The 27920-nt window shown below is 47.4% G+C and overlaps 2 protein-coding genes across 5 annotated transcripts; one reads left to right on the top strand and one right to left on the bottom strand.

Moving 5' to 3' along the window:
* Positions 1-13277: 13277 nt before the first annotated feature.
* SERTAD4 (SERTA domain containing 4) lies at positions 13278-24661 on the bottom strand. 4 transcript variants are annotated; one of them, XM_086342302.1, is made up of 4 exons: positions 24522-24661; positions 19229-19420; positions 17922-18037; positions 13278-15791 (listed from the first exon to the last, which is right to left on the bottom strand). In XM_086342302.1, the coding sequence occupies exons 2-4, from the start codon at positions 19401-19403 to the stop codon at positions 15024-15026; spliced, it is 1059 nt and encodes a 352-aa protein (XP_086198428.1). In that variant the 5' UTR covers positions 19404-19420; positions 24522-24661; the 3' UTR covers positions 13278-15023. The 4 variants fall into 4 exon arrangements, with proteins under 4 accessions (XP_086198428.1, XP_086198430.1, XP_086198429.1 ...); XM_086342304.1 differs by lacking the exon at positions 24522-24661 and adding an exon at positions 23506-23955; XM_086342303.1 differs by lacking the exon at positions 24522-24661 and adding an exon at positions 19944-20082.
* Positions 23497-26136, top strand: LOC147356111 (uncharacterized). Its single transcript, XM_086345858.1, has 4 exons — positions 23497-23839; positions 24133-24867; positions 25302-25458; positions 25822-26136. The coding sequence occupies exons 1-2, from the start codon at positions 23497-23499 to the stop codon at positions 24783-24785; spliced, it is 996 nt and encodes a 331-aa protein (XP_086201984.1). The 3' UTR covers positions 24786-24867; positions 25302-25458; positions 25822-26136.
* The last annotated feature ends 1784 nt before the right edge of the window (positions 26137-27920 follow it).

The following is a 27920-nucleotide window of genomic DNA, read 5'->3' as shown; positions in this document are numbered from 1 at the left end:
CACTCAAGTATTCTTGCCTGGAGGATCCCATGGATGGAGCAGCCTGGTAGGCTACAGTCCACAGGGCTGAAAAGAGTCGGACATGACTGACTGACTTCACTTCACTTCCTCACTTCTTTGAAAACAATTTTTCTAATGTGGCCACTAGAAAATTTAACATCACGCACCTGGTGCGCATTATATTTCTATGGAAGAGTGTTGGTCCAGCCAAAGTGAAGCAAAGATCCCATGCAGGGCGGTCAGCTTTGCAGAGAGGACGAGCAAGGAAGGGCCTGGTGTGGCCCCTTGACAGGCCTCATTATGACGTTCAGCCGGGGTTAGGAGCCTCCTCAGAACTGAGAATGGGCCTGACCTGAACCAGCACCAGAGCTCGGGACACCCATTCCTATGCTGGATCCTCTCAAGACAAGCGCCCTTATTCCCTCACTCTCAGGGCTGGATTGATGAACTTGCAGCTTGTCGTGTAGGGAGAGGAAGGAGATGCCCCCTCCCCACTCCGGGGATGCTGGGGCCTCTGTCTAGGGGACCCCCCCTGCTGGACCCATTGGGGTTTCAAGGACTGGGGGAGGGGGGTGTTGGTAGGGGTGGTACCCGTTTCTTCCTGCTGGGAGGGCTTGTCACAGCCTTTGAGCTCAGAGAAGAGAGATACCCCTTCCAATGCAGGGCATGTTCTATTATTTATTAACCCTGAGGAGGGCTGCCCATGCCGGCCTTCCAGCTGGTTAATTGGATTTCATGACAACTTTTTTAAAGGGAATTTTCCGAGGAGCAGTGTTGTGTCCTGCCCCAGGGGTCCTGTGAGGTTTCCTCCATCTCCTTGCAAACACAGCCACTGCTGTATAACACAGAGCTTTAATCATCCATGTCAGGCTAGTCCCAGCCCCATCGGAAGCTGTGGTGGGGCTCACACAGCCACTGATGCTCGGGGATGGGAAATGAGTCCCTTTCTTGGCTGAGATGAAGAAAACATATAGTGTGTCTGATATGCTGCGGACTGCTGGCTAATTTGTGTGCTGCTTCGGCGGCTTTGAGTACAGACCCTGGTAGGTGAAAGTGTGCTGCTGATCAGAATGAGAGTGTCATAGGTTCGTGCTTCCTTCTGGTTAAGGAGACACTAATAAACATAAGGTCTGGGGATAATAGTTATTATCAAGGCAGAGGTCCTACTTAGACAGTTATTTGGAGAACAGGCGGCTAAACGCTCGCACGTTGTGATCTGCTCATTGTCCATCCTCTGTGGTCAGGTCTGCCACGGTTAAGACTTCATGGAAAGGATGCTCAGGGGTGAACAGCCAGGGAGGCTCTGGCTGATGCACAGCCACTCCCTGTCCTGCAGCCTAAGCAACAGATAAGGACAAGTGCAAGGTCTGCTGCGCAAAATCTGCAGATATCCCAAGCTACGTTTTCAAGCACAGGCAAGAACTGTCTGTGTTACAGTAGCATTTACTGGAGAGCTCTTTTTAACTGTCAGAATGAGTTCATTTATAGAAAGGATTGCTGAAGATGGTGGCTGAGCAACTTAAAGCAAGAAAGCAAGGAGGTGACCTTTGGTCCAGCGTCTTTCTTGTGCTGAGTTCTGACACTAGACGCTGGGAGTAAGTATGTGCCCACAAACAGCTGTCCTGTGGTCCCCAGAGAAGAATACTATTCCAAGGTTTGGAAGGAACCCTGGAGAGAAGGGATGAAAGGGAGGCTCTGAGGCACTGAAACCCCTAGAGACGAGGCTGGCAGGAGTTCAGGCAGCCAGGGAATCCCTTGTTCATACCCCCTGAATTGTGTCCCACATCAACAAGGACAATGATCACAGAGCTATTAGCATCATACGCCTACATTGTATAAAATGACTTACACCCTTATCTACTTACATATCCCACAGACTGGTACAGACTTCCCTAGTAGCTCAGATGGTAAAGCATCCACCTGCAATGCAGGAGACCCAGGTTCAATCCCTGGTCGGGAAGATCCCCTGGAGAAGGAAATGGCAACCCATTCCAGTATCCTTGCCTGGAAAATTCCATGGACAGAGGACCCTGGTGGGCTATATAGTCCATGGGGTCGCAAAGAGTCGTACACAACTGAGCGACTAACACACGCAACCTGGTTGTGTAGGTATTACTATCAGCCTCATTTACTCATGCTGGAGGAGGGCACGGCAACCCACTGCAGGATTCTTGCCTGGAGAATCCCATGAACAGAGGAGCCCGGTGGGCTACAGTCCATAGGGTCGCAAGGAGTCAGACACGAATGAAGTGAATTAGCACATACACACATTTCCTCACGAGGAAACCAGAGCTCAGGAAAGTCAAGGCATCTTCTAGACACAAGGTACTTATAGCGAGGATATGCCTGTAAACCACTTCCCATATTTATGGAAAGCCAGGATTTTAACTGAGGTCACTAATGCTAAAACCCATGTTTAATTCCTACTTTATAATTTAAAAACATTCTAGTTGAAAAGTCATTATAGATAGGGGAGGGGATGTTACATTTCATATATCGCAGACCAGCCTGTAATAGCTTGGAAAGATTTCATACAAAATGTGGACCTTGAATTGGCCTTGAGGGGAAGTTACTCTTTGCATAAGTGAGGATACGGAGCAAGGTTACCCCAGGCCAAGGGAGAAGCTGGGGTGATGGCTGTGAGATGAGAAGGAGCAGGTCAGCAGGGGAGAATACTGAGGAGACAAAGTGGCTGGGCAGAAGGTGGGGTTGGGCAATCGGCCTGAGCTGAGATCTGGAGGGCATTGAGAAGCCTGAGAAGGGGAGAAAACTGGTAGCCTGGTGATTCTGAACAGTCAGACACAGAATGGACCAGAAGGAATGCGTGGCGACAGAAGGGGAGCTTTGGAGAAGGAGTGAGGTCTGGGGTCAGTTAGGGCTGTAATGGCAGTTCATTCCCATTGAGAGATACCTAGAGGGAGAAAACTAGCCAATTACCGGACAGAGGGAGAGGGTTAGGGGACACAGACTCCAGCTGGAGAATGTGGACACAGGTTCGCTCCCAGAAGCTGTCCCCAGCACATCAGGAGCCTCTGCAAGACTGAAGGTCCCTGCCCATCCCCCGGGGCACTCCAGGCCTGCAGGCCTGGCTTGGGGGTAGGGTCTCCCTTGCCAGCTCCTCCCTGCCCCCTCTGCAGAAAGACTGAGACATTCCCCTTTTCTCCAGCCTCTTGTTTCTCTAATTTTATGATTGTATGAAAATAAGGTTCCCAAATTGCCTTTAATTAGCTTTAATAAGACAGCCTTTTTGCTAATTAAAATGATTATTAAGAAACCATTTATTGAGAATGAATGCAGTTGTTAGAACCTAGGAGAATTCTAAACTCTTAATAATAATAACATCAGACACCACCAGCCCCTTCAGACCACCAGTTCACCTGCCACACTCAGGGCCAGCGCTCAGGCCAGGGGCCCAGGGTTTCTACACTGCTCCTCTCCAGGGCACCTCCAAGGGCAGCTGCCGCCTGCATTCCTAGGGCCGCTCCTTTCCTGGGCGCTGGGGCTCTGACTGTGGAATAGGGGCCTAGTAATAAGCACCCGGGTTGGCCTATCAAAGAGCCTTGGTGTGCAGCTGAGCGAAGCTGAGCGGGCAGTCAGAGAGCTGTGAAACCTGGAGATTTCCTTCACCTCCCCGCACCTTGGTCCCCCGGACTGCGAGAAGGGCGAGTGAAAGCCTGAGACGGAGGTCCCTTCCGCTGCAGAGGATGCTGGTGCTAAGCGCCTGATGGAGGCTGCACTCCTGGAAACGCACACCTCCGGGTGGCGAGGGAGCCTGGGACTGATACAGCCCCCCGCAGCTCATTACAGTTCTCCTCTCCCTCTCCTGGGGGGTTGTGCAGACAGCCTAGGCCAGGGACTGCAATCACGGAACTCGTAAGAAACCTCAAAGACGCCCGGCGCCCGCAAGCAAGGAGCGTGCGCGGGGCAGCGAGGCGCGACCCAGGAGCTGGCCCCGAGGCGCGGAGATGGAGCTCCGGGGTCCCTGGGTGGGAGCTGCGGCGCTCCCCATCCCACCCCACCCCACCCCGCTCGCCCCGCCCCCGGCGGCGCAGCTGCCGACAGCTCCTGGGTGGCGGCGAACGGCTTGTGCAGTCCTTTTTCCTTCCTGTAGGAAGTGGGCTGGGAGCCGGGGTCTGCAGGGGGCTGGACTGCGGGCGGGGCCGAGCGGAGGAGGCGGCGGTCAGGTCAAAGGTGGCGCAGTCATCCCGCCTGGAGGAGAGGCCGCGGGCGTGTTCTAGGGATGCCTTCCGGTCTGTGTCAGCCATCTCGGGCCGTGGGTCCACTCTTCCCCACGGTCCTCCCAGGGTCCTTCCAGGGACCCGACCCGGCTGGTTCAGTCTGACGTCTGCTGCGCATGAAACAGCGGTGTTTGTTTCTAATGTCACAGTGGCAAGATCGTGGGCCTCGAGTCCCCCGGTCCTGGGCTCCAGTTCGGTCGGCCGAATTTGCTGCTTTGTTGACCTTTCGTGACTCAACAGAGGCCTAGTTTCCGATACTTTTCTTCCCACGGGCAGCTCTAAGGATGCTATGCAAACTCGGCGATAAAGTTGCCCAGTCGGAAGCTTGAGGAGACCCGAGCGGTAGTGTGGGAGGACTGTGCACTTGACCTCAGCCGGCGAGGGCGAAGCTCCGAGGCCCCAAACGCAGGGCTGGGCGGCCTTCGCCTCCTCGGGCGCTGGCTGGGGGCCAGGTCGGCTTCTGTCCGACTCTCACCTTAGGACGGGTGGGAGACCGCGCTGGAGAGCCCCGAGGGCCTGTTATTAGCGAGTCTGGGGTGCAGTGGCCGGGGGGTGGTGGTGGTGGGTGGGATTGTAAAAGGTCCCCAGAGGGTTCCACGGGTCCGCCAAAGTTGGGAACCAGCGACTCCTTTCCGCCCCAGGGAAGCAAAACCCAAAGAGGCCTAGGTGGGGAGGGAGCGAGTGGGTCCCCTCTGCGTTGCAGGTGGTCTCGGACAGAGTCACAGGCACGCCCACGCGCACACGCACACTCAGAGGGGCCCGCAGCATCCGTGCCCGCGCGCGCGCGCGAACACACACACAAACGCGCGCGCCTGCTCTCGCGTTCGCCGACACTCACACCCACCCCCGCTGCCTCCCCTGGCGGCCGGGGCTCTGGCCGACCTGGCCAGGGGGCGCGGATGCCGGCAGTGGGGTCCCGCCCCGCAACCCCGAGGGTCTCTGGCCCCCGGCGGCCCGGGGCGCGCGGCTGCTGGGTGACAGCGCGGCTCCTCCGAGCCTGGGGCGCTGTGCAGAGCCCCCGCCGGGCCGCGCGGCGCTCGCTCCGGCTCTTTGTTATGCTAATTCCCCTTCCCAGCTGGTGCCAGCTGCCTGCACAATGAGCGCCCCGAGCCCTCGCCAGTCCTCGCCAGCCAGGGAGTGGGGGCGGGGTGTGTGTGCTGTGTGTGTGCTGTGTGTGTGTGTGTGTGTGTGTGTGTGTGTGTGTGTGTGGCGGGGGGGGAGGGGGGGGCGTATGCTCGGCGACCTGCGCTCTGGATCCCAGCTTGGCCCAGCCTGGTGGGGTGGTGAGCCGCCCCCCACCCCACCCCACCCCACCCCACCCCGACTCCTGAGCGGCTCCCCCCTCCCTCGCGTCCTCCCCTCCCCCACGCTTGCAGGGCCGCGCCCCTCGGGGCCTGCCGGGCATCCACTGATTCATTCCAGTCGCCCAGGCTGCCGCCTCCAGGTGCCAGGGCTGGATGAAAAGTAAAAGGCTCCTCGGCGGCTCGAGAGCCGTGTGGATGAAAGGGAAGCAGCCGCCTCCCAGACCACACAGCTAATCCTCCCATAAACCTCGAGCAAATAAGGGGAGAGGAAGAACAGGCCGGCTACAGATGTGGAGCCTCCGGGGATCCCCAAATTAAAACTCGAGCAGGGGAAGCACTTGGACCACCACCAAATGACACTAATTGGGTTATGGGACCATAATCTTGGCTCATATGCAAAAAAAAAACAACAACCCAACAAGAGTTACAGTCACAGCTGCAAGGACTGCCTTCATAAAAAGAAGGGGGCAAGTCCGCTATTTTATTACTCGTAAACACGAGAGAGAAGAGGGTTCTCGGATCTCCTGCCTGCGTAGTGCAGCCAGGCTGGTTGCTTGAAGGGAAGGACAATCTTTGCATCAGGCGGAGCGGCGCTGTGCCTGGCTGGCTGCGAATGTGTGGAGCTAATAGGTTGGGGTGGGGGAGAGACCTCTCCGGGAAGGGGGAGGGTACATGTACTGAGACACCGCGGGGGAGCGTGGCGTATCTGGAGGAATGTATTTCAGGCAATTGGTTAGCAGCCATATGCAGAAAACAATCATCTGGACCGGAAAACTCAAGAGATTTATTCTTTAAGAAACATCCCAAAGCAATGTCTTGGGTTCACCGGGCGGGGAGGCGAATAATAAGGGCATCCTGGGGAAGGAAAGGATGGAGTGAGCCGGTACAAAATTCTAGTGAAAATCTTCGGAAAGCTCTCTGGTTGTTTTGAGTCCCTGATGTTAAGGCCAGAGGAGACCCATCTTAGAGGTCCTTTGAGGGCAGCCTCATCATTTGACAGATGGGAAATTAAGACCCAGAAAAGTTAGGGTATTATAGATGGTTAGACAGCTAGTGGGTAGCCGAGGGAGTAGTTAAAGCCAGGCAAGAACCTGTCCCCTAACTCCCAATCTAGAGCTCTCAACATTAAGTTGGTTATAATTTTATGGTTAAGAAACAGCAGTCATTTGATCAGAAACCAATGCAAGGGACTGTAAGAAAACAAGAAGTTACACCATTTTAGAATGAGTTAAACCTTGACTGCTCTATAGCGACAGTAAGAACTGGAAATCAATCAATTCTTGCAAATTCCATCCCAGGGTTCTTCCAAGCCTTTATCTATTCATTCACCATCTATTACAACACCCGGGTGGACCTATGGCCCCAAGATTTCCTTGTGGGTCCTTCCTGTGCAGGACTGGTACCATTTCCAGATAGAAAGACACATGCCCCCCCAACCCCATGCTTCATGTCCCTTGCATGCTGTCATCTGGGCTAAAAGCAACTAGGTTAAGGCTGGACTAGTTAAGAATTCTGATTGACTGTCCTTATTGGTAGGAATCCTACTAACTGAAAAAACCAAAAATCTACTCCAGCTGCTGCGGAGAACAAGAGTCTGGAGCTGGCCAGCCTGGATCTCCCTGGGCAGGTTGAGGTGTCCTGCCTCTCCCACCCCCACCCCATGCCCCTCTCAGCTGTTTGCTGGCACAAATGATAGCTACTGGTGTCACCCATGAGATCCTAGAGCCCAGTTGGGTAGAAGAATCTGTCCCAGAGAAGTTCTGGAGCCATCATAGCACAACACTGCATTTTCTCTCATTCTGGCACCAATTTTTTTTCTCAAACCATATGGTTCAGTTTTTGTGGTCATTTCAGTCCTAACAATCAACGAGCATCACTACAGGTATACCTGACCTTTTGGGAAAATATATACTCTTGGAACATTGAGAGAGATAGAAATGTAATTTTTTAAATATGAAACCCTGTTTGCATTTAAGTCATCAGTTAAGACTCTGAGTTTATAGACAACATAGGGAAAATACAAGATTTTGAAGTAGGGACAAGCACTCCTTAGCTGAACTTTTTAAACTTAGGTCTCGTAAGTGGAAACTTTCATAGTTTTTTTATAACTACTTTGAGGCCACATCCTCAATGTTATAATTATACAGAAAATTCTGCTTTGGCCTCCATGATTAGATATAGAACCATGAAGAATAATGCCGACTGATTCCAAATAGGAAAAGGAGTTCGTCAAGGCTGTATGTTGTCACCCTGTTTATTTAACTTATATGCAGAGTACATCATGAGAAACGCTAGACTGGAAGAAACACAAGCTGGAATCAAGATTGCCAGGAGAAATATCAATAACCTCAGATATGCAGATGACACCACCCTTATGGCAGAAAGTGAAGAGGAACTAAAAGGCCTCTTGATGAAAGTGAAAGTGGAGAGTGAAAAAGTTGGCTTAAAGCTCAACATTCAGAAAACGAAGATCATGGCATCCGGTCCCATCACTTCATGGGAAATAGATGGGGAAACAGTGGAAACAGTGTCAGACTTTATTTTTCTGGGCTCCAAAATCACTGCAGATGGTGACTGCAGCCATGCAATTAAAAGACGCTTACTCCTTGGAAGGAAAGTTATGACCAACCTAGATAGCATATTCAAAAGCAGAGACATTACTTTGCCAACAAAGGTCTGTCTAGTCAAGGCTATGGTTTTTCCTGTGGTCATGTATGGATGTGAGAGTTGGACTGTGAAGAAGGCTAAGCGCCAAAGAATTGATGCTTTTGAACGGTGGTGTTGGAGAAGACTCTTGAGAGTCCCTTGGACTGCAAGGAGATCCAACCAGTCCATTCTGAAGGAGATCAGCCCTGGGATTTCTTTGGAAGGAATGATGCTAAAGCTGAAACTCCAGTACTTTGGCTACCTCATGCAAAGAGTTGACTCATTGGAAAAGACTCTGATGCTGGGAGGGATTGGAGGCAAGAGGAGAAGGGGACGACAGAGGATGAGATGGCTGGATGGCATCACTGACTCGATGGACGTGAGTCTGAGTGAACTCCGGGAGTTGGTGATGGACAAGGAGGCCTGGCGTGCTTCGATTCATGGGGTCACAAAGAGTCGGACATGACTGAGCGACTGATCTGATTAATAAATCTATTTACTCAAAACTGTATTTTTTTTCCTGAGTAAAAATCAGGTCTAAGAGAATCATTCAATATAGTGATTGGATAAACTTGATCTTTGGCAAATCCTAGGGTTGAGTCAGAGGTTAGTGGTTTTTAATCTTTTCATTTGTAAAGGATACCTCTTACTCCTTTCCCATAGCCAGTGTTCCAAAAAAGTCTATCCTCAATATAAATTGCATTTATTAAAGATAATGCCTTCATGTTTTGAGTTTCTTCCTAGTCTGATCTGTGTTAACTCAGAGATGATTTAATTCTAACCAAAGGTAAAGAAATATGACCAGGTACAGAAATGTGACTATTTCCTGCACAATTGATTAGAAACATTATGATTTCCAATAAGCTTTTGAAATATTAAAAATATCTCAGAAACACCAATGACTATTTTCATAGCTGTCTAAGGGTCCTGGGTTCACAGGTTTGACTGGGTTCGAAGGTTTGACACCATCCCCCTATTTAATTTCAAATCCAGGAGGCAGAATACTTTCCCCAAAGAGAGGATCTGGTACTGTCACCTCCAGCCTTCAAAGGATCCAGGCACATTAGTGGAGAAGTTATGGAGGCTCACTATTTTACATCCATAATGTGTACATCCAGGCAAAGTCAAGTCACTTCCCTAATATTAAAGTCTTGAATCCTGACAACCTGACAAGGTGGGTACAGCAATGCCACCCCATTTTACAGACAAGAAAAGTGAGGCACTAGGAAGTAAAATGGCTTGCTGGCCAAGGCCAAGTTTCCACACTACATTAGCAGAGCTGGAATTTGTGTTCGGGAGTTTGACTCCAAATCCCACTCTATTAACTCTGTGCTACATTCTAGCTTCATGAGAAACCCACAACCCCTGTGCCCGAACGGAACAGGAGAGATGAGCTAACGCCTTTACCTACTCACAAAGACAGTTTGGTGGGTTGTTTGAAAAGCACAGCATCTACAGGCTTGAAGAACAATGAGAGCCCCTCCCAGCTCCCTGAAAGGACAGACAAGCCATTTCTCTCTTCTTGAAAAAAACATTAAGGAAATCCTTTAGTTCCTGAAATGGTTTTTCCTGTCTTTATAAACAGGTTTGACCCCTCCCCCCTAAATCGCCTTCTTTCCTTTTTAATCTTGCTCCTTAAAAAAGTACACTCAGTGCATGCAGAGGGCGGCACTCCTCAGACTTCGTCCCCTCCACTCCATCAGAGATCAACTCCCCAACCTGTTGCTGAAATCCCTTGCCTTGCTGCCTGTCATTCTCCATCTTTTCCTTATTATGCAGACAGGGGTGGTATGAGTTTTGAGGATGGTATAGATGCCAGGGCGCTGTGCCAGGTGCATTTCAGAGATCTGCTCACTTCTAGATGGCTAGAATACAAGGGCTATGTCACATCTGAACTGAACTGAGCTTAGCACATTGCAGTTGTCTCAGAAGACATCTGCAAAAAAAGCACCCTGTCTAGAAATATCCAGGCTGAGTTTCAGTGCGAGCAGACCAATCGGACAGTGTCATGGAGAACCACACCTGATGCCTGGACTCAGCTGCTCCCATGGAATGACCTGGATGGTGGTAATGTCTGTTGAAAGCCAGCCCCCGTCCCCAGGGTTCTGCTATTTACCCACTGTCTTGGGATCTCAGCAGGAAGCAAGGTCGCAACTTGCATCTCTGCAAGTTCTTTTCTGTGTGTGTTCTCTCCCCAAGATACGGCATTTTATAAGGTTTCATAATTTCAAATCAAGGCAATAGTTGCCTCAAAAGGCGTTGAGAAATATGGGAAATTTCATGAGAAATGACTAATTTCATCTCCGTGCGTTCCATCAGTTTCATTGCGGTCAAAAGCAGGTGTTTCCAGGCTGTGAATAAGTGGTTTGCATTTTAAAAATTAACAAATTGGACCAACACCAAGGGGAAAAAAACAGCCATAGACAGCCCACCAGAGAATTGTTTACCAAAGAAGAAGAATCTCATGGTGATGGTTTGCAAACACCACCAGACTAGCTTGTGTAAATTCCCTTCGTTTAGTCATCGCTCTTCAGCCTGTCACAGATAGTGAAGGGAAATGCAGAAACAGGAAATTACAGACTATTTTAAACAGCATGTTTTATTAAACTCACTTGCTGATGCACTTTATGGCAGGATGCGAGATTCAAGTGTTCATAACTTACATCTTTGCAAGTGCTTTTCCTAAGTGAATTCTCCCAGCTAAAATATGGCAAGTACACAGGGCTGGAAACAATCTCTAAACTAGTAACTGTTTCACCTCAGGTTATGTAGCTACATCACATAAAATGGAGAAGTTTTAGCCAAGGGAAGAGATTAGACCTTGCTTATTCACTATACTATATAACTCTAAGAAAGCACCGAAGGCATCATGTAGTTCATTTAAAAGATCCTTAATGCATTTATTTTAAACCACAGAATCAAAACACAACAATCTTAAAATGAATTCCTAGAAAACATATATTGTCTCTTTTATTATTTAAATATTGATTTCATTCTTATCTTCACGGGACATTTCTGTATCTAGTTTAAACCATCATTATTAATGCCATGCCAAATCCTTGTTTTTGAAAAGGCCTAGTAAAACTGGCAGCAATGTGATTGCACTACAAATACAATGACTACAAATTTCAGGGGCTGTCATAAAAATGGATTTGAACAGCTAATTATTTTCAGAAACGTTTTTTGCTCATAGTTTGTTTGAGGGATATAAAAGCTTAGCTGCATTGCAAACGTCCTCATATCCCTGCCTGATATTTATTGTGAGTTTGACACCTCTTAACACCCATGTTTTCTGCAAGTTGTTCTTTGCTCTGGATACAGAAAGGAAGTACTCAAGGAAAGCTGTAATACAAGTTCACATTTGGAGGGGCGGGTAGCCATGCTTTGATGAAGTTATCTATGAGCTCTAAAAGCAAAGACCTTACATGCACTTGCTTCAGCATCTATGTAACAAAGTAGCAGTTAAGATGTTCAACATTTCCATTGTCTTCAAATATCAGGCCAAAGATGCTTGACCCTAATTATTGATTGCTGTCAACTAGTCATTTATTTTCACCTGGCTTAAGTTTTTCCTACTTTCCCCCCAGGTTCATGTCCTTACTGTCTTATCCCTAGGACCTCTTCAAGGTGAACTATAGAATAATAGGATTTAAGAATCGAAGCATAACATGATGATACCTTTACCCTTTTAAAGAGCCTTTGCCAGGCTCTCATCTACAAATCACCCACTTGAAGAGAGGAAGGACCAGAGACGGAGGTTAATGATTTGGTTAAAGACACGCACCTAGGTGCCTAGGGGAGTAGCAATTAAAGGCAAACTTCGGGGAGCTGGGCCATTTTCTGGAGTGAAGATTTCCCCTCATTTAAATTGTAAAAGTCTGGATTCTGGCCCTATGAGATTTTCCTTAAAGCAAAGAAAGCAGAGTATTATTTCCAGATAGAGAGACAGTAGTGTGGTGTGGAGCGCGGTCTTAACTTTTCCCATCTCTGAGGATATAACTACAGAACCCAATTCAGAGGCTTAACTTACAATGAAGGGGAGCCTTGTCCACTCAGGAAAATCTAACTTAATATCTCTTGAGTAGATATCACACAGGAGGCCATAATGCTTTCGTAACAACACTAGGAACATTTTTGATATTTGGATGGATGTTTAGGGATGATTTTTTTTCTTTAAAGAAAATGTGTTCTTTTAAGTATGCTGGAACTGTCCTACACTCAAAAACTTGATTACAAACTATGATGCATTTTAATGCTACTGGATTCAAAAGCAGGTCTCATCCTTCAGAGAAGCACTGGTGCATTCTCTAGAAAATCACCAACTCCATCATTTCACAGCTTTGGCCACCATTATCCGGTAACGCTGGAGGCGGGGGCGCAGTTTAAAAACAAAGTCCTTTCTTTCATATTCAAATTTCCAAGATGTGGTATGCTCATAAGAATGCTGCTTTTGGCAAATTACTTTCCAACTAGCTTGCCCACTCCCTTTAAAAAGATTTTTGGCCGCTCCAGGTGGCGCGCAGGGTCTTAGTTTCCCCACCAGGGACTGAGTCCTCACCCCCGCAATGGAAGCACAGTCTTAACCACTGGACCACCTGGGAAGTTCCAAGCTCGCCTCTTGCACCAAGTGCAATACTGGCCTCTAAGAATAACAATAATACAGAATTAAATGGAATACCTCCACAGCTGTTTGAACCACTTATAGATGACAACTGTCAATTGACAATCTGACAATTCGAAGGGAATCCGTTAGGATTCAATATTTATGACTTCACATTATGCTATTTTTTTCAGAAACTTCACAAAAGCCAAAAAGTCTTCAGATCCTTTAAGATAAAACCTTATCCATCACCAAGCACGTCGTATATTAACACTATGCTCTTAAATCAACAGAAATGTAAACCTACAAACTAGGACCATTCTAAAACACCTGTTGGATGGGCCTCTCAAAAAGCGCTCTCTCACTCTGAAAATGCCTGTGTGGCCACTGTCCATGACCGTTTCTAGTGACTTTGAGTTTTTCTTTTAAAGGAGAACGAGCAACGGAAAAGAGAAACAGCCAACAGTCATTAAAATACGAACATCTGAATGAATTTTGATCATTTTAATAAATATATATCAAGAAAACCTCACTTTATTACAACACATTCATATACAAGCATCTATCATCTAAGTTTTCAACATCAAATGTTTATCATATATTGAAAATAAAGGACAAAACATCACTAGACTATTCAGCCATAACACAAGAACGGGTTTTAAAAATTGGTCCTTGTGGACATTGTCCAAATGACGATCCTACTCATACACTGTATGAATGAGACCTATATTTAATATTAATAGCAATAATAAAAAAAGCTTTATCTTGGAGAAACGGGGAGGACTTAACTTATTTCCTCCATTTGGAATTTGGTTCCCGTGAAGTATTGTGTAAGGAGGCCCAAGTCAGTCAGTAACCTCGGAAATGGAAATAGAGTTTAGCAGGAGGAGTAGCTGGCATGGAAGGAAGGATGGTCAGAGGGGCCCCTCTGAACACTCTGGCCAATGTACACATGAAAAAAAACGACTGAGAAAAATGTTGGCCAAATACATAGGAGCTTTTGCCGACATGAGTCCCATTTCTCCAAAATAACTTTTCCCAAACGAAAACCTTTACATTCTTTAAAACTTATTGATCACCACATCGTGTATTAACATTGTGCTTCGTAATCAACAGCAAAAGTCATATATAAAAAACCACATGCTTTTATAATCTAAACGAGTGAAATGATGCAAAACAGATTAAAGTATGATGCATGCTACTGGTTCATGAACTTCATTGGACAAGAAAACAAAACAACCCAAAACCCAGAAAACCCAAACCCCAGCAACAGACCGTTGCCATAGAAAAGCTTGAGCAGCTAGTGCTGGTCTCTAACAGCTCTCTCTATTGTTTCCTCCATCCCTTTCTAAAAATGCCAAATCCAAAAGCAATTGGGCATCAAAAAATAAAGGAAGAATAGAGATGTTGAATCAAAAGTTGAACACAATAGTTCGACGTTAAAGATTTCCAAACAATATTGATCCACCCTGTGTTTGTATTTTTTTTCCTGTTTGTTAAATCCCTGCTGTACTCTTGATTTATCCTTAATTTTCACATTGGCAAAAATTAAGATAAAGTAAGGCACCAAAAATCGCCCTGTATAACACCTTTCTAAAAGCCTCATCACCCATCACAGGCAAGCCAGGAACTTGCAGGGATCACCCTCTACTCATATCCTTGATTGTTGCCCCTGGTCAGGTGTTTCATTTCCTCCTATCCTATTTCCCTCTGTCACACAAGACGGTTGAATCCAAATATTTAACAGCACCAGGAAGCCGTTTCTTCTAGCTCCCTGTCCTCAGTCTTTTATTCAGAAAAAAATACTGTATCATAGAGAAGAAGCAGACATCCTTTGCTGGTTATATTGATTTGCTTACCAAATAACTACCTAATTAACTGGCAAACAGGTGGAAGGCTCCTCGCTAGTGACAGGCTCCTTGCGGGTCGTGGAAATAGCGCAAGGGCACACTGTCCCCCAGTCTGATCTGCTGATCTTCTCGGTAAGAAAACTAAGATATACGTTTAAGTGTTAAGTCAACTGTCTTCTCGGTAACGTCACCACATTTATGAGTAGCTTGCCGATGCCTACAATACAGATGTTTTATGCAATCTGCTCTCCAGGCATTTAAACGACATGGCATGTTCATGGCATAATTGTCAGTTGTACAAAACTATAAAATCCATTCAAAATAAAATTTATGGGAGCTAATTGATCATGCTGTGCATGCTTCAAAGTTTGCGGGAGAAGATGGCTCATATTTTACTGCCTTTGCTGCAGCACAGTTTGTTACTCGGTGAAGGCTCCTTTTTCCTTAAGGACTTTTTCCAAGACTCACTTACATTGCTTTTTTCGTTATATCCAGTCTCAAAATAATCATAAAATTGGCCTTTGCCCTCAAAAGCAAGGTCGTTGCCCACAGGTCCATGGCTCAGAGGACCACCATCCCTGTTGGTATCATCATTTACTTTCTCATCATTTAATTTGGCCTTTTCCTGAACACCAAGTGACCGGACGTTAGTAACAAAGATTTCACTGGCAGGTATCTGGCCATCACCCTTGTAAACAGGTGCGCTGCCTATATCAAAATCCACCTGCTGGGAACAGCTCGGTAAAGGCAGAGGGGGAGAGGAGGAGGAAGACGAGGAGGGGGAGGAAGAAGAGGCAGTGGTGGAGGCACTTCCGACATTAGCATTGACCGAAAGGGGTAAATTTAGGTAGTGACCACCACATTCCTGGTACAAGCAGCAGGCGTGAAACTTTTCACACTCCTCTTTGGCCATCCGAGGTCGTTTCCGGTAAGGACAGTCTTGAGCCATAAACCACTCCTGGGCAGAGGCGCCATTGAAAGAGCAGGCAGGAAAGCACCAGTTATTCTGCATGATAATTTCTCCATGGATCCTTTTCATCAGATTGTTTATAAGGACAGATCTTCGGAGGTACACTTCAGGATCATCGATAAACTTTAGCTTTTCTAAGGACATATAAAGGATGTGGGCTCGCTCCTCAAAGATTGAGATGGTCTAAAAATCAAAAAGGGAAGAGAAAGCTTAGGAAGTGGGCTTTATTAAAATATCATCCCAGCACATTTCTCTCTTGGCAGTTTCTGGGCCTGGGGATGCTATGGTCTGGTTTCCCTCGGGTTCATTTAGCAATGCTCTCCTGGGGGCTGCTAACGTCTCCCCTTCCCAGCAGACTGACTGGTGATGTTGAGCACTAGGGAATCCAGCCACAACTCAGACCTCGGCAGGGACAGGTCAGGATGTCCGCTCTTTAATGATGCAGTGAGGGGGGTGGCGAAATGCACCAAACTAACCTATGCTGTTAGAAGTGAGGAGGAGTTTCTTTGGAGAGCTGAGAAATGGTGACTAGAGAGGGACACTGGGGAGGCTCTAAGTTGCTCATTACATTGTTTCTTAATCTGGATGCCAGTTACATGGCTATTTCACACTTTGTGAAATTTATCAAGCTGGACTCTTATGACACTTGGGCCTTAATGTGCGTGCTAACTCACTTCAGTCCTGTCTGACTCTGGGCATCCCTATGGACTCTTTGCAACCCTCTGGATCATAGCCCACCAGGCTCCTCTGTCCATGGGATTCTCCAGGCAAGAATACTGGGGTGGGTTGCCATGCCCTCCTCCAGGGGATCTTCCTGACCCAGGGATAGAACCTGAGTCTCTTATGTCTCCTGCATGGGCAAGTGGGTTCTTTACCACTAGCGCCACCTGGGAAACTCTGGGCCTTTATGTGTGTGTATACAAATATACATGCACACACACATACTCATTTATTCTATGTCAATAAATGTTTTTTAGAAGATGCCAAGTTGCAGGTCATCCTAAGTATATCTCAAACCCTAGGAGAGACATCAAGGAGAATGAGCTCACTCTGCCTGTGCTGTTTTTCTGGGTTTCATTCTTGCAATTATGTTTGCCTGATAGAGGGACGAAAATAATGAAAGAGGCTCAAACCCTAAAGGGAACTGCTGGTTGCAGGGCCACAGTAGGCTTTTTCTGGAATTGGGCAGGAGAGATGCAGAACGGAACTCAGAGGACTCACTCCCAGGTTATGTGATGCCATTACTGTGTGATGGTTGGCACAAACTGGCAGCAGTTTGGAAAACTGCTACAGCCACAACAGAGAAACCAAAATGGACATAAAATGCTTCTGTCCTGGGGCCCAGCTCTTCCAGGTCATTAAAAAAAAAAAAGCTAACCTCAGGAGCTGTGAATTAAACCAGCCCAAGCTGACCAAAGGCAGGAACTACACATACACGGAAAAGCCCAGCACCTGCCAAGGCATGCTGATGTCCTTTTATGAGCAGGGTCAGAGCAACGTCTAAAGGCTCGGGGGGAGGGGGGGCAATGGAGTGAGAAGACAGGAAGATGAATTAGAAAAAAATTAAACATCCTCTCTGCATTTCAAACAACTATGGCCTGGGTTATCCTCTCCTCCACTAAGTTAGCAGATAGTTTCTGAAAGAAGGTAACCATAGGAAAAGGCATTGGTATTTCAAAAGCTTAGCCAGTTTTAGACTTCTGTGTGCTTTCCCGATCCTGTCATTTCCTTCTTATTCATGCAAAAAAAGTTAGCTTTGGTTTTTCTCTTGGGAATAAATTATATATTTTCACAAACAAAACATATGTAATAAACGTACCATGAAGGACACTTCTACTTTCATGCACACATTCAAAGGACAGAGAGTCCACCTCTGAGAGGTCAGGAAAGCCCTGGGTGACTATCCCCAGGTGGGCACACAGGTGGCCCTGGCCACGGGAGCCTGAGCTCAGAGACGGGGAGCAGGTCTGGGAAGAACAAGTGCATTTCTGCACATGTGAAAGCGCCAGTTACCATGAACCCTGAACGCAACTTGAGAAAAATGAAATCATTAGTGGAAAAAAAAAAAGGCATTTCTTGGATTATATAATTCTGTTATTTCTGGACAAAGGAGTTCTTGCTGGCTCTTTCTTCAAATACTTGTGAAAAATAACCCAGGACCCCAAAAAGTGACAACGATTAATCTAGCTCTGCTGAGAAGTGGCTCATTTTCATTGCTTGGGTGGAACAATTTAATTTCTGGAAATGGATCAAGCAACTGTTACTAAGTATCTTAAACTCTTAATAAAAATAATGACTATTAAAAAAACATACTTTATGGCTACAGCTGCTGAGTGGTGGGTGAAAATCCTCTTCTTCCACATACTTCCTCTTAAAGTATGTGATCTTGGATGTTGTTATAGGATTTGAAATTCCCCTGTAATGTGATCCTGTGGTAATAAATCAGATATGACAAATGACATGCGGTTTGCCAGAGGTTCTCCAAACAAAATGCTTTTCTTTCCTTGCCTTCTAGAAGATAACTTGGCTACGTATTTGTCTGTACATGTGGTGATTAAAAATAAACATTAGTCTTAATAGTTGCTATCATGAGGAATCCTGTGACCCAGGCCAGGAAAGGATTTCTAGACAATTATAGAGGAAAATGACATATTTTAGCATTTACAAAATATTCAGAATCGTAATTCTATGCACAGGCAAACAGCAAAATTCAAAAAGGGAAGTATTGTAATAACTAAATAATACTGGTATTTATTCAGATTATTTACTTAAATTCATGATAACACCATTTTTCAAATGTATGTATCTATTATTTAACTGTAAGCACTAATCACTGAACAACTTTTAAATATTACTGGCTCTCAGTAAGTAAACAAATGATTATCTGCACACTGGAGTTATAATATCCCTTCTTTCAAAATATGAAATTCAAATTTTTTCATTTAAAATTAAACTTCAGGGTAACAAAAGTCCTCTTTGCTCTCAAAAATCCAACATATCAACCATGAATAAAAATAGGGTCTAATTTTCAAAGACCAAGCTTTTACTCCTTTTTAGCAAATCGGACATCACCAAGTACTTGTTTTCATTTTAGGTTTTGGCTTTTTTTCCAACCTAGTAGCACACAAAAATCCAAAGGAACTCACCTTACAGCATAGGAATAATGAATCAGGGAGAACATATTTTTTTCTGGGCTTACAAATTTTTTTACCTATAATACCAAAGGCAATTGTGTGCTTAATAAAAAGAAGAGCCACATAGCTGCTGGCCCAAAGGGCACATTCCTTTATGTCTCATGGGATAAAGATTTCATTGTCAAGCCCACCCAGGGCTTGTGTAGCACTGAGAGATCCATACAGTTCCAGAGGGTAGAAAATTGAAACTCAGACTGAAGAGTTTCAAGATCTGCTTTGGGTCTCTTAAAAATACAAATGCCTGACTTTTACCTGAAGCAGCAGCACAGGGAAACTCAGGTCTGCATGCAATTAACATCACTCCTGGTCCTTTCCTTGGGACCTTGGAGTCCCTGGAGCACTCTCAGCTCAGGAGGGCACCCCAGACACCACCCTCATCTACCAGTCTGGCCACAGAGGGCAGCAGGGAAAGGTCAAAGGCAGTACCTGCCAGGGGGGGACCGGCTCCCCGGTCTCCCTGCAGGGGAGCCTGAGCCGGCCCCGGGGGGCTCAGGCCTCCGTAGCTGTCAGCCTCCCATAGTGTCTGGTACCCAGCAATTTCAGCAGCTCCTTCCGAGACAATGGGCTCGCAGAATCTATTCATGGACAGAACCAGAGTCATCTCTGACAGCCTCAGATCTGAAAAAAGAAAAAAAAAAAAAAAGAAAAGAGCCCTAATCAAGAGCAAGCCAGAGCATGGCCTTGGCATCTTCCTTCCTTTGCTTTGGGAAACTTTTACTTCTTGCTCCTCCTCTTTGTCCCGAAACATTTTTTTTTTTTTTTTCAAAGAAAAATCTCAGTAAACTCTCTTGCAGCTATTAGCTCAGCCTCTGTGTTCAGCAATCTGCATTTCATGGGCGGATCTTTAAAACCCCATTTCTTATTGTTCTCAGATTCCCCTCAGCCCTCTTCCAGACAGCTGCCTTGCCTTCTAAACACATTTTCCTCCTGACCTTCCCACAGAAAATGTACCCCTAAGAGGCAAGGCCAAAACCCTTGCCGCTTCCTTTCTATTAATAAGGCAAAATCAATTTTCTAGTCAAGTCCCCCGAGAGTCTCCTTTGATGAAATCCACTAATCAATCAAAAGAAAAGGCTGGGGGAGGCAGGAATCTTCAGCGGAATTCCATCTGATGCTCTCAGGTTTGGTCTGTTCCACTTGCCCGTGGCCCCCTCTTCCTCGGTTTCCGCAGGGCCAGTTCCTCTACAACATGTTGGGGCTCCCTCCACTTTCTTCTCCCAAAGCGAAGCAGACAGAGACACACTTGGTAGTTGTTTCCACCAGCCCTGATCGGCCTGAACTGGATCTGCCTCCAGTCAAAACACTGAGAGATGAAGACAGAAAATTGGCTCCAGTTTCCAGCCGTGAGTTGCAGTCCCACAGGAGCCAAGCACAACATCAACGGAGCAGGCGGAATATTAAACAGGAGCCAGGGCTTCAGGGCCAGAGGCAGCCGACAACTCTACACCGCAAAGCTCAGACGCAAGGCAGAAACTTTCCAAGAGGCAGCACAGCACTGCCCTCCTGGGCAGTTCACACCCTTCCCCAGGGTCTGCGGGGAGACTGGGAGACCTCTCTGCTCTTAAGACGTGCCCTGGGCTGCTCTGCACCTGGGGTGGTGGGGCTGTTCCCCTGGGGGCTCAGTGTCTTTACCTGGTCCTAAGTAGGGCTTGAGGTGGGGTCCAGAGTGAGTGCAAGGGGGAAGAAACCAAAAGGCCTCAGGGCCATAGATCAGTGGTGACAGCCAGCAGCCTCAGTGCCTTATTAACCGCCCGATTCCTTTGAGGCCCAAACCTCCACTATCTCACTGTGCCGTTTAAAGAACGGTCACAAAGAGTGATGTCAAGTCTGCTTTCTTGAAGACTGATTTGTCTTTGAAAGACGCTAAGGGTCTAGTTCTTGCTTTCTTCTCCAAATTATACAGCCTGTAATGTTTGGGGGCTAAGGGTAATCTACTGTTGTCTTTCAGGAGACTATTATTACCTACATGTTAAAACAAGGGGCCACTTCCAGGTAAAGGAGGAAAGGCACCAGGCGAAAGGGAAATGGCTTGAGTGGAAATGTCCTTCTGGCTACGCGAGAAGCTCTTGGCAGCAGTGACTCCATCCACCACCCAGGTTTCTCCCTGAGACCCGAAATTCTTTCCCAACCTCAGTGAAGAAGGAAGCCCGGCCTTCTGACATACAGGGGACATGTCCAGGTCAGTGGCTGGGTCAGAGGACCCAGCTGATTTAGGCCACTAAACCACCTTTGCTGTTCAGTCGCCAAGTCGTGTCCAACTTTTTCGACCCATGGACTGCAGCAAGCCAGGCCTCCCTGTCTGAACTACCTACCTTTTCTTTTAAAAGTGGCAGCAAGGACTTGTTGGAAAACCTTATTTCAAGAAAAAAAAAAAGTTCTATAAAAAGAAATGGTCAGACACACCATTTATTCTGTTCTTTGAGTCATCAATCAAGAAATTTAGATCACACTGATTTCACAAACTAAGCCATTCTATCACCCAATAGAATGGATGCTCAAACTCAGCATCCAAACAAGGTATCAAGCCTCATGATAATCTGTTCCCTGGAAGACTCTCATGAAATGGTCCAATTTCTTACCTTATTCTAAGAGACAATTGTTATCAGGAAATGCCACTGCCAGGAGCACAACAATTATAGAGCTTTTTCTCAGAGTCCATAGCCCTGTCTCATTGACTGCAAGTTATTTTCTCGCTTGAAATTTACACTTACTTTTGTGTTGGACTCTGGGAATAAGATCCATGTTTTTTGCCTATGTGGAAATTTTATTACATATAAACTAAAGCAGGTTGACAAATCCATACCCCGTAAGACAAGAGAAACATTTGCAGGCCCCTAGCAGCAATTACCTTTGTTTAATAGGACATTATATGGGCCCTGTGCTGTTTTATGTTAGTAAGAGTGTGTTTATATTTTAATGACTTATCCTTGTATAGTTTTTTGGTTAAGGATTTCAGTGTTTCTATTTGTTAGTATTGTTTCCAGCACATGAAATTCTACTCTTATGCATCTGAGCTTGAATCATGGCATAATAGTTTTTATCTTGGCTATTTGTTTCTTTCTTTTATACTATCTAGTTTCAGTAAGTTGTTTTTTTTTTTTTTGAATGGGAAACTTTTACACACAAAATCCTCAACTGGAGAGGCTGAGTTCCACAAGTACTTTATATTAAAGTCTGAATAAAATATAAATGAGTTGGAATTATTTGGGAGCGGGGAGGAAATTTTGCAATTGAGTCTTCCTAGTCGATTTAGAACTTACACTGGGATGTTAGCAAATTAAGGAGGCAAGTTCAATGTTCATGAAGAATTGGGAGAATGGGGCAGTAAGCCATGATATCACATGATCGTTTTATTTGTATTTTGTGTACACATCCGAACTGTCATTTTTTTCTCAGTGAGATTTACATTGTAATTCTGCTACTGAGTTCAGAAGTTGAAATTCACAAATGTATGAGCTGTGAATACTAGATAAAGTCACAGAGATGCACATTTATGGTAGTTTTTTTTTTTTTTTAACATCAGAGGTGAGTGGATGCAAAAGAAAGGTGTTAAAGTGTGTTTTGTCTATAAGAGGGTTTAAAAAATAAAAACTAGAAAGCCCTTAATCTTTTCTCCTCAGGCTCCTGCATGTCTGCTTTGTCAGCCAAGGTAGCAGAATGACAGCTCAAGCATTCCCCAAAGGCCCAGGGCTAAAGTGTCAAGTTTTGCCAGCAAATGTTCACAGTAAAGTTACCAGGCGGTTTTACACACTATGGTTCTTCCAGATGATTTGGGCTTCTTCTCTCCTTGGAGCCATTATGATGCTAATAGGAGTGGCTGGCACAGAGGACAGGATAGCTGCAGATTCAGTGATGCCTGCCATCCAACAGGGGATCTCAGTCATTCTTTGCCCACCCCATCCCTCTCATCCATCATTGGAAAACATTTTATTAAGAGCATTAGAGCAGTTCAGAGGTCTAACTCCAATACTGAAAAGCACGGAAATAAAAGAGCTGATATTTTCAATACATCTTGAGGTTGTCAGTCTTAGATATCCTGCCCAGGTGGAATCAAGCCCTTGATCTGCCATTGTCCCTAACAAGCTATCAACAGCCTGGGTTGGTGGTGGCAGGGTCTGGGTGAGTGGAATAAAAATCTTTCAACCCTTCCAAATAGGCAGATGTCGCTTTTCTACCAGTCTCTGCAGTACACCTGTCTGCCCTGGGAAATACATTTTTCAGCTGCTGCTTTGAAAGGCCAAAAGATTTAGGTCTGATCCTGCGGCTGGGAATGGGGTGCCAAACCAGAGGGGGATGAGGCTGGGGGACCCGGGGGTCCAAGCCCAGCCCGGGGTGCCAGGTCTCCCCATCCCACGCCCAAGACTGGGGTCTGAGGTTTGGAGACCCACCCCCTGCAGGCGGGCAGCAGCCGATGTCCGAGTCCCCACAGTGACACACCCCCGGGGGTCGGGGGCCCCAGCCTGAGCCCCTCTCGGGGGAGAGCCGGCAGAGCCCCGCCGGCCCTCGGCCGCGGGAGAAAGTAAACACCACCCCAAGTGTCTGGGAACAAAGGCAAGTTGTCTTTCCGCGGTGCTGGAGCCGTGCGCCTCTCCTGAAGAATAACAGCTATGATTACTCTTTCTTCTTTTCTTTTTTTTTTTTAAACCAAGTTTCCTTCTAAGGGAAATAAACACCAAAGGTAGGATTCCAAGGAAATGACTCACGGCGGTTGGCAGGGCTCTGACGAGGCTGGCCCCGGCCCGCGCTCCAGCCCGCAGCAGATGCCTGCCCGGCCCTCCCTTCCCTCGCCGGCCAAACCCGCCCGGAGCCCCGGGGCTGCGGGAGCGCCCTCCGCCTCCGCGGGACCCGAGCGGCCGGGACTCGGCCCGCGCCTCCCGCCCGGCCCGCACCACCCTCGGCTCGCGCGGCCGCCTCTCCCCCCTCCTCCTCCCGCCCCCCGCCGCCTCTGCGGTCCCGGCCGGGCACACTCCGGAAAGTTGCTAGGGCCGCGGAGGCGGGAGGGGAGGAAGGGAGGAGAGAGGCGGAGGCGTGGACCAGGCGGGCAGCAACCGGGCCCGCCAGGGAGGTGAGCTGAGGACAGAGGAGCCGCCGCCGCCGCCCGCAGCGCGGCCCGGCTGCCGGGGAGGGTGCGGGGGCGGAGGTGGCGGGGGGTGGGGGGACAGAAGGTGTCAGCTCTTACAGCTCTTCCTTTTTCTTGCAAACGCGCGCTCTTGACATCCACCGTCCTTCCCTCCCCACCTGCCAACCGCCGCGGCGTTATCCAGACCTTGGGGATGGTGGTGGTGGGGCATGCCTCCTACTGACTCTGCACCCGGGGATAGGCGACTAAGCGGCTACTGAGGACCCCAGGGTGTCATCGGAGCCGCGGTCCCCACCGGCCCCTAGAGTCGGCTCGGTGCGCGCGCGGGCGGCGGCCGCTCCCGCCCGGGTACAGGCTCCGCGGCGCACGCCAGCCCCGCGGAGAAAAGCCCGCGCCGCCTCCGCGCGCAGAGGCTCCCCGGCTTCTCCCCTTCTTCCACCCCTCCACCCCCTCCACCGACCGCCCGGGTCCCGCTCCGGCCGGTGCGCGCCCACTCGGCGATCGCCGGGCCGGCGGGGGGCGCGGGGGAGCCGGTCCACGACCGCAGACGCCGGAGGGGACCGGCCGTCGCCCTCCAACCCGGCCCGGCCTCTCCGCCCCCGGCCGCCGCCCGCCGCCCGCGCCCAGCCCGGCTCTTACCGCGGGGTCAGCCGGGAGGCGGCGGCGGCCGCGGCGCTCGAGCTGCTGCTGGCCCGCTCCGGGCTCGGCGCCAGCCCGGCCGCCGGTGCACACTCCGCGCGTGCGGGGCCCGGCCCGGTCCAGGGAGGCGCGGGTGCCGGTGCTGGTGCTGGTGGCGGCCGCGGGTACGCGGCGGGCGAGGGTCCCGGCAGGTCCCGCCGCCGCGACTGGGGCGCCGCGCCGCCGTCGCTGCAGACGGTTATGGTAATGAGCGGCTCTGTCTAGCGAGGAGCGTGTGAAACCCGTCAATCCTGTTTGCCATTTCCCCGTGGATTTCCGAGGAGAGGTTCTGCACGATGCCCCCAGGGTGAGCGAGGCAACATGACAAGCGCGCCCGCTCGCCTCCCTCCTTCCCTCCCTCCCGCCGCCGCCGCCGCCGCCGCTGCTCCTCAGGCAGCACACGGGGCGCCCTCCCCTCGCCCCCACCCCAGCCCGCCCCCTGCCTCCTTCCCTCCTTCCCGCCCTCCCCTCCCCTCCCCTCCCGGTGCCCGGGGACACGCGGGCCCAGCTCCAGCCCGCAGCCCCGACCCCACGCGCTCCCGGGCTCCGGCCCCTTCGCCCTGGGGGGTTCGGCTGCAGCCGAAGAATATATTCACCCTGCAACCTTCTGAGACGTCTTCTCTCTTTTTAAAAAATTTGGTTTACTTTTGTTGTTGTTGTGTATGCGTGTGATTAAAAAAAAAAAAAAGATTCTGCGCCTTTCCCACCCTTTGCAAAAGACTTTCTTCTCCTTTGCCACAGCAAACGGAGATGAGAAACAGCTGTGTTTGCAGGACCCGAGCAGTTCTTCTCCCCTCGCCGCCCGCCCCCGCCCGTTCCCCGCCGGAGCTGTGTGTGTGTAGTGTATCAAAAAAGCAACCTTGGTCGGACTGCAACTGGAATTGGCAACTCTTTCTGGGTGGGTGAGCCTCCAGGGAAAACCTCCAGGAAATAAATTTTTAAAAAAAGTAATAAAGGAGGTTGTTCTTGGTCAAGAGAATAAGCCCTGGAATCACATTATTTTGCAAATAGTAATTTTCCTCTATATTGGGCTCCACTGGAGTTTGTTTTTTTGAAACATTAATTCATAACTTCTGTCTAGGGACCCCTCCATAGTCGAGATGGGTCATTTCAGGTGCAATGAACGCAGAGGCTTGGAAGGCAGAGACCTAATAAAATGGGGGGGGGGGGAAGGCACCTGCGCAAAAGTGTTACAAAGACTATAATGTTTGTTTACTGCTACTATGCCAGATGTGCTAAATATAACACTTCTTTAAAACAGTGATCCTCCGACTGTGAAAAACCAAACCTCTTGCTGCCTGGCTCCCTAGGAATCAAGAAGAGGCACAGACTGAAAATCAGGGAGGAAAGGAACAAGATCAAGGATGAGGATTAGCATCTGCAAATTGAACCCTATCTAATTTGCATGTTTATTTCTTAGAATTGTAATTAAATTTGTGTAATAAATGTTTTCCATTTCATTCCTATGCTTAAAATTTGGGTGACTGACGTGCAGTTAAGTGAATTTTTTTTTCTTAAAGCAAATGTAGTTTATTCAATAAAGCAGCAAACAAATATTAAACATAATTAGAACTAATCTGCTTTGAAGGTATTTTTGTTGAACTTTGTACATTAAAGACTCTCAGAGGTTTTAAGGGTATTAGGAAGCTGAGAGAAGGCAATTATGCTGAAAACAGACTAACTCAACAGACTTTCAGGAGCACTATTTCATTTTTTTCCAAAAGATGTTTCAGAGTTGCAAGCCTAAAACTGGGAATTGGGCATCCGTCTTGGCTTTATCCTGAACCAGATTAAATTGCATTGGGTGATGCATGTAAAGGCCATTATGATGATAATTTAAGAATTGTAAACATTCTATGGGTAAAAATATAATTTTCATTTCAGAGGGGATAGAGGGTAAGGAAAGACACAAGAGCATTTAAAGCAGTGCAAGTACTTGAAAATCTAAATCAGTGTCTAACTCAAAGAACTAAATGTGAGGGCTTGGAGGCATGGCTTATTATTGTTTTTATCTTGCTATATTAAAGTTTTATAGCATTTAAAGGACTATGGGGAAATCCTCACATACCCTTGGCTGCGTCAAAATGCATAAAACCAAAAGGAGCAAATTAAGCATAAAATTGAGAAATAACACGAGACCTAAGAATCAGCACGGGTTGCACTGGCATCTTTGGAGCCTTGGCTCTGAGAAATGAGCCTTCTGGGAAACTGGCATTGCCCTTGGGTGGGGAGGACTCTTGACGTGAATGTTATAAAAAATGACATCATAACAGAAGTATGATATCATTTTACTTCACAGTACCCTTGTGGTTCTGAGTATGAACTTGACCCTGTCTTGTTCAGATAGGTTAGCACGTTTTACTGAAAGCTTTCCCTGGTCTCCTTTTAATCTCAGGCTTAATGTTAGTCGAGATTTGGTGGTCAACTGTTGACAACATGAACTAGTGTCTACAAGTAGAGGAGGCAGTCAAATGTCCATGGAACGAGAAACATCATTTAAAAATTTCAAGTGAGTGGTGGCTATGGCACAAGGAAAGGACTTGCTATAAATCAATAATGAAATATTTGGAATGAGTGAATGTAATTTATGAGTTGAAATATTCAACCTGAGAGCTATGATGTCATCATTCTTGGATGGGTGTGTGTGTGTGTGTGTATGAAGTTCCAAGACAGAAGTTTGATTATGAAACTTAAAATATCTTGAGCTGCAAATTCACTGAAGACAGTGATTGTTTTTTCTCAGTGAACAAAGAGAGTGCCAGACTTAAAACTGCTGAAATTCATTTCTCAAAAACTTGTCATTTGAAAGGGGAATTTCTCAAGTAAAATCTGACATATTCGGATTACCATGGACACAGTGCCCACTTGGGTTATAAGAAGTATGAATTACTGGCATTTTTTTTAAGTACAATTTTTTGTAACTACAAAAAGAGATATCTAATATTAAATATCTCCAATTCCTCTTTTCTTATTCTCAAACCCTTTCTAGTTAGGCTTTCTTATCCCATTGCTCCACTGAAGCTATCAGTGTCAATGACACCAGTGACCTCCACATTGCTGAATCCAAAGGGCTTTTCTTGGTTCTCATCTTTCTTGATCTGTCAACAGCAGTTGAATAAGTTGATCACTCTGTCTTCCTTCAAGACTTTTGTTCTGTTTCCAGGACAACATACACACCTGGTTTTCCTCCCACCTCACCTCTTCCTTCTCAGTCTCCTTTACTGATTCTCTGTGACCTCTGAAAGCCCAGTCATTGAACCTTGTCTCTTCTTGAAACCACTCTTGTGTGGAAAACCCTCAGTCTCGAGGTTTCAAATACTGTCTACATTCTAATGACTCACAAATTTAGATCTCTAGTTG

The sequence above is a fragment of the Bos grunniens genome, chromosome 16 (assembly GCF_055505025.1).
Source record: "Bos grunniens cultivar Pamir isolate PY7600 chromosome 16, Bosgru_T2T1.0, whole genome shotgun sequence".
Taxonomy (NCBI): Eukaryota; Metazoa; Chordata; class Mammalia; order Artiodactyla; family Bovidae; genus Bos; species Bos grunniens.
The sequence above is the reverse complement of the archived record's forward strand: the minus strand, read 5'-3'. Positions and strand labels throughout refer to the sequence as shown.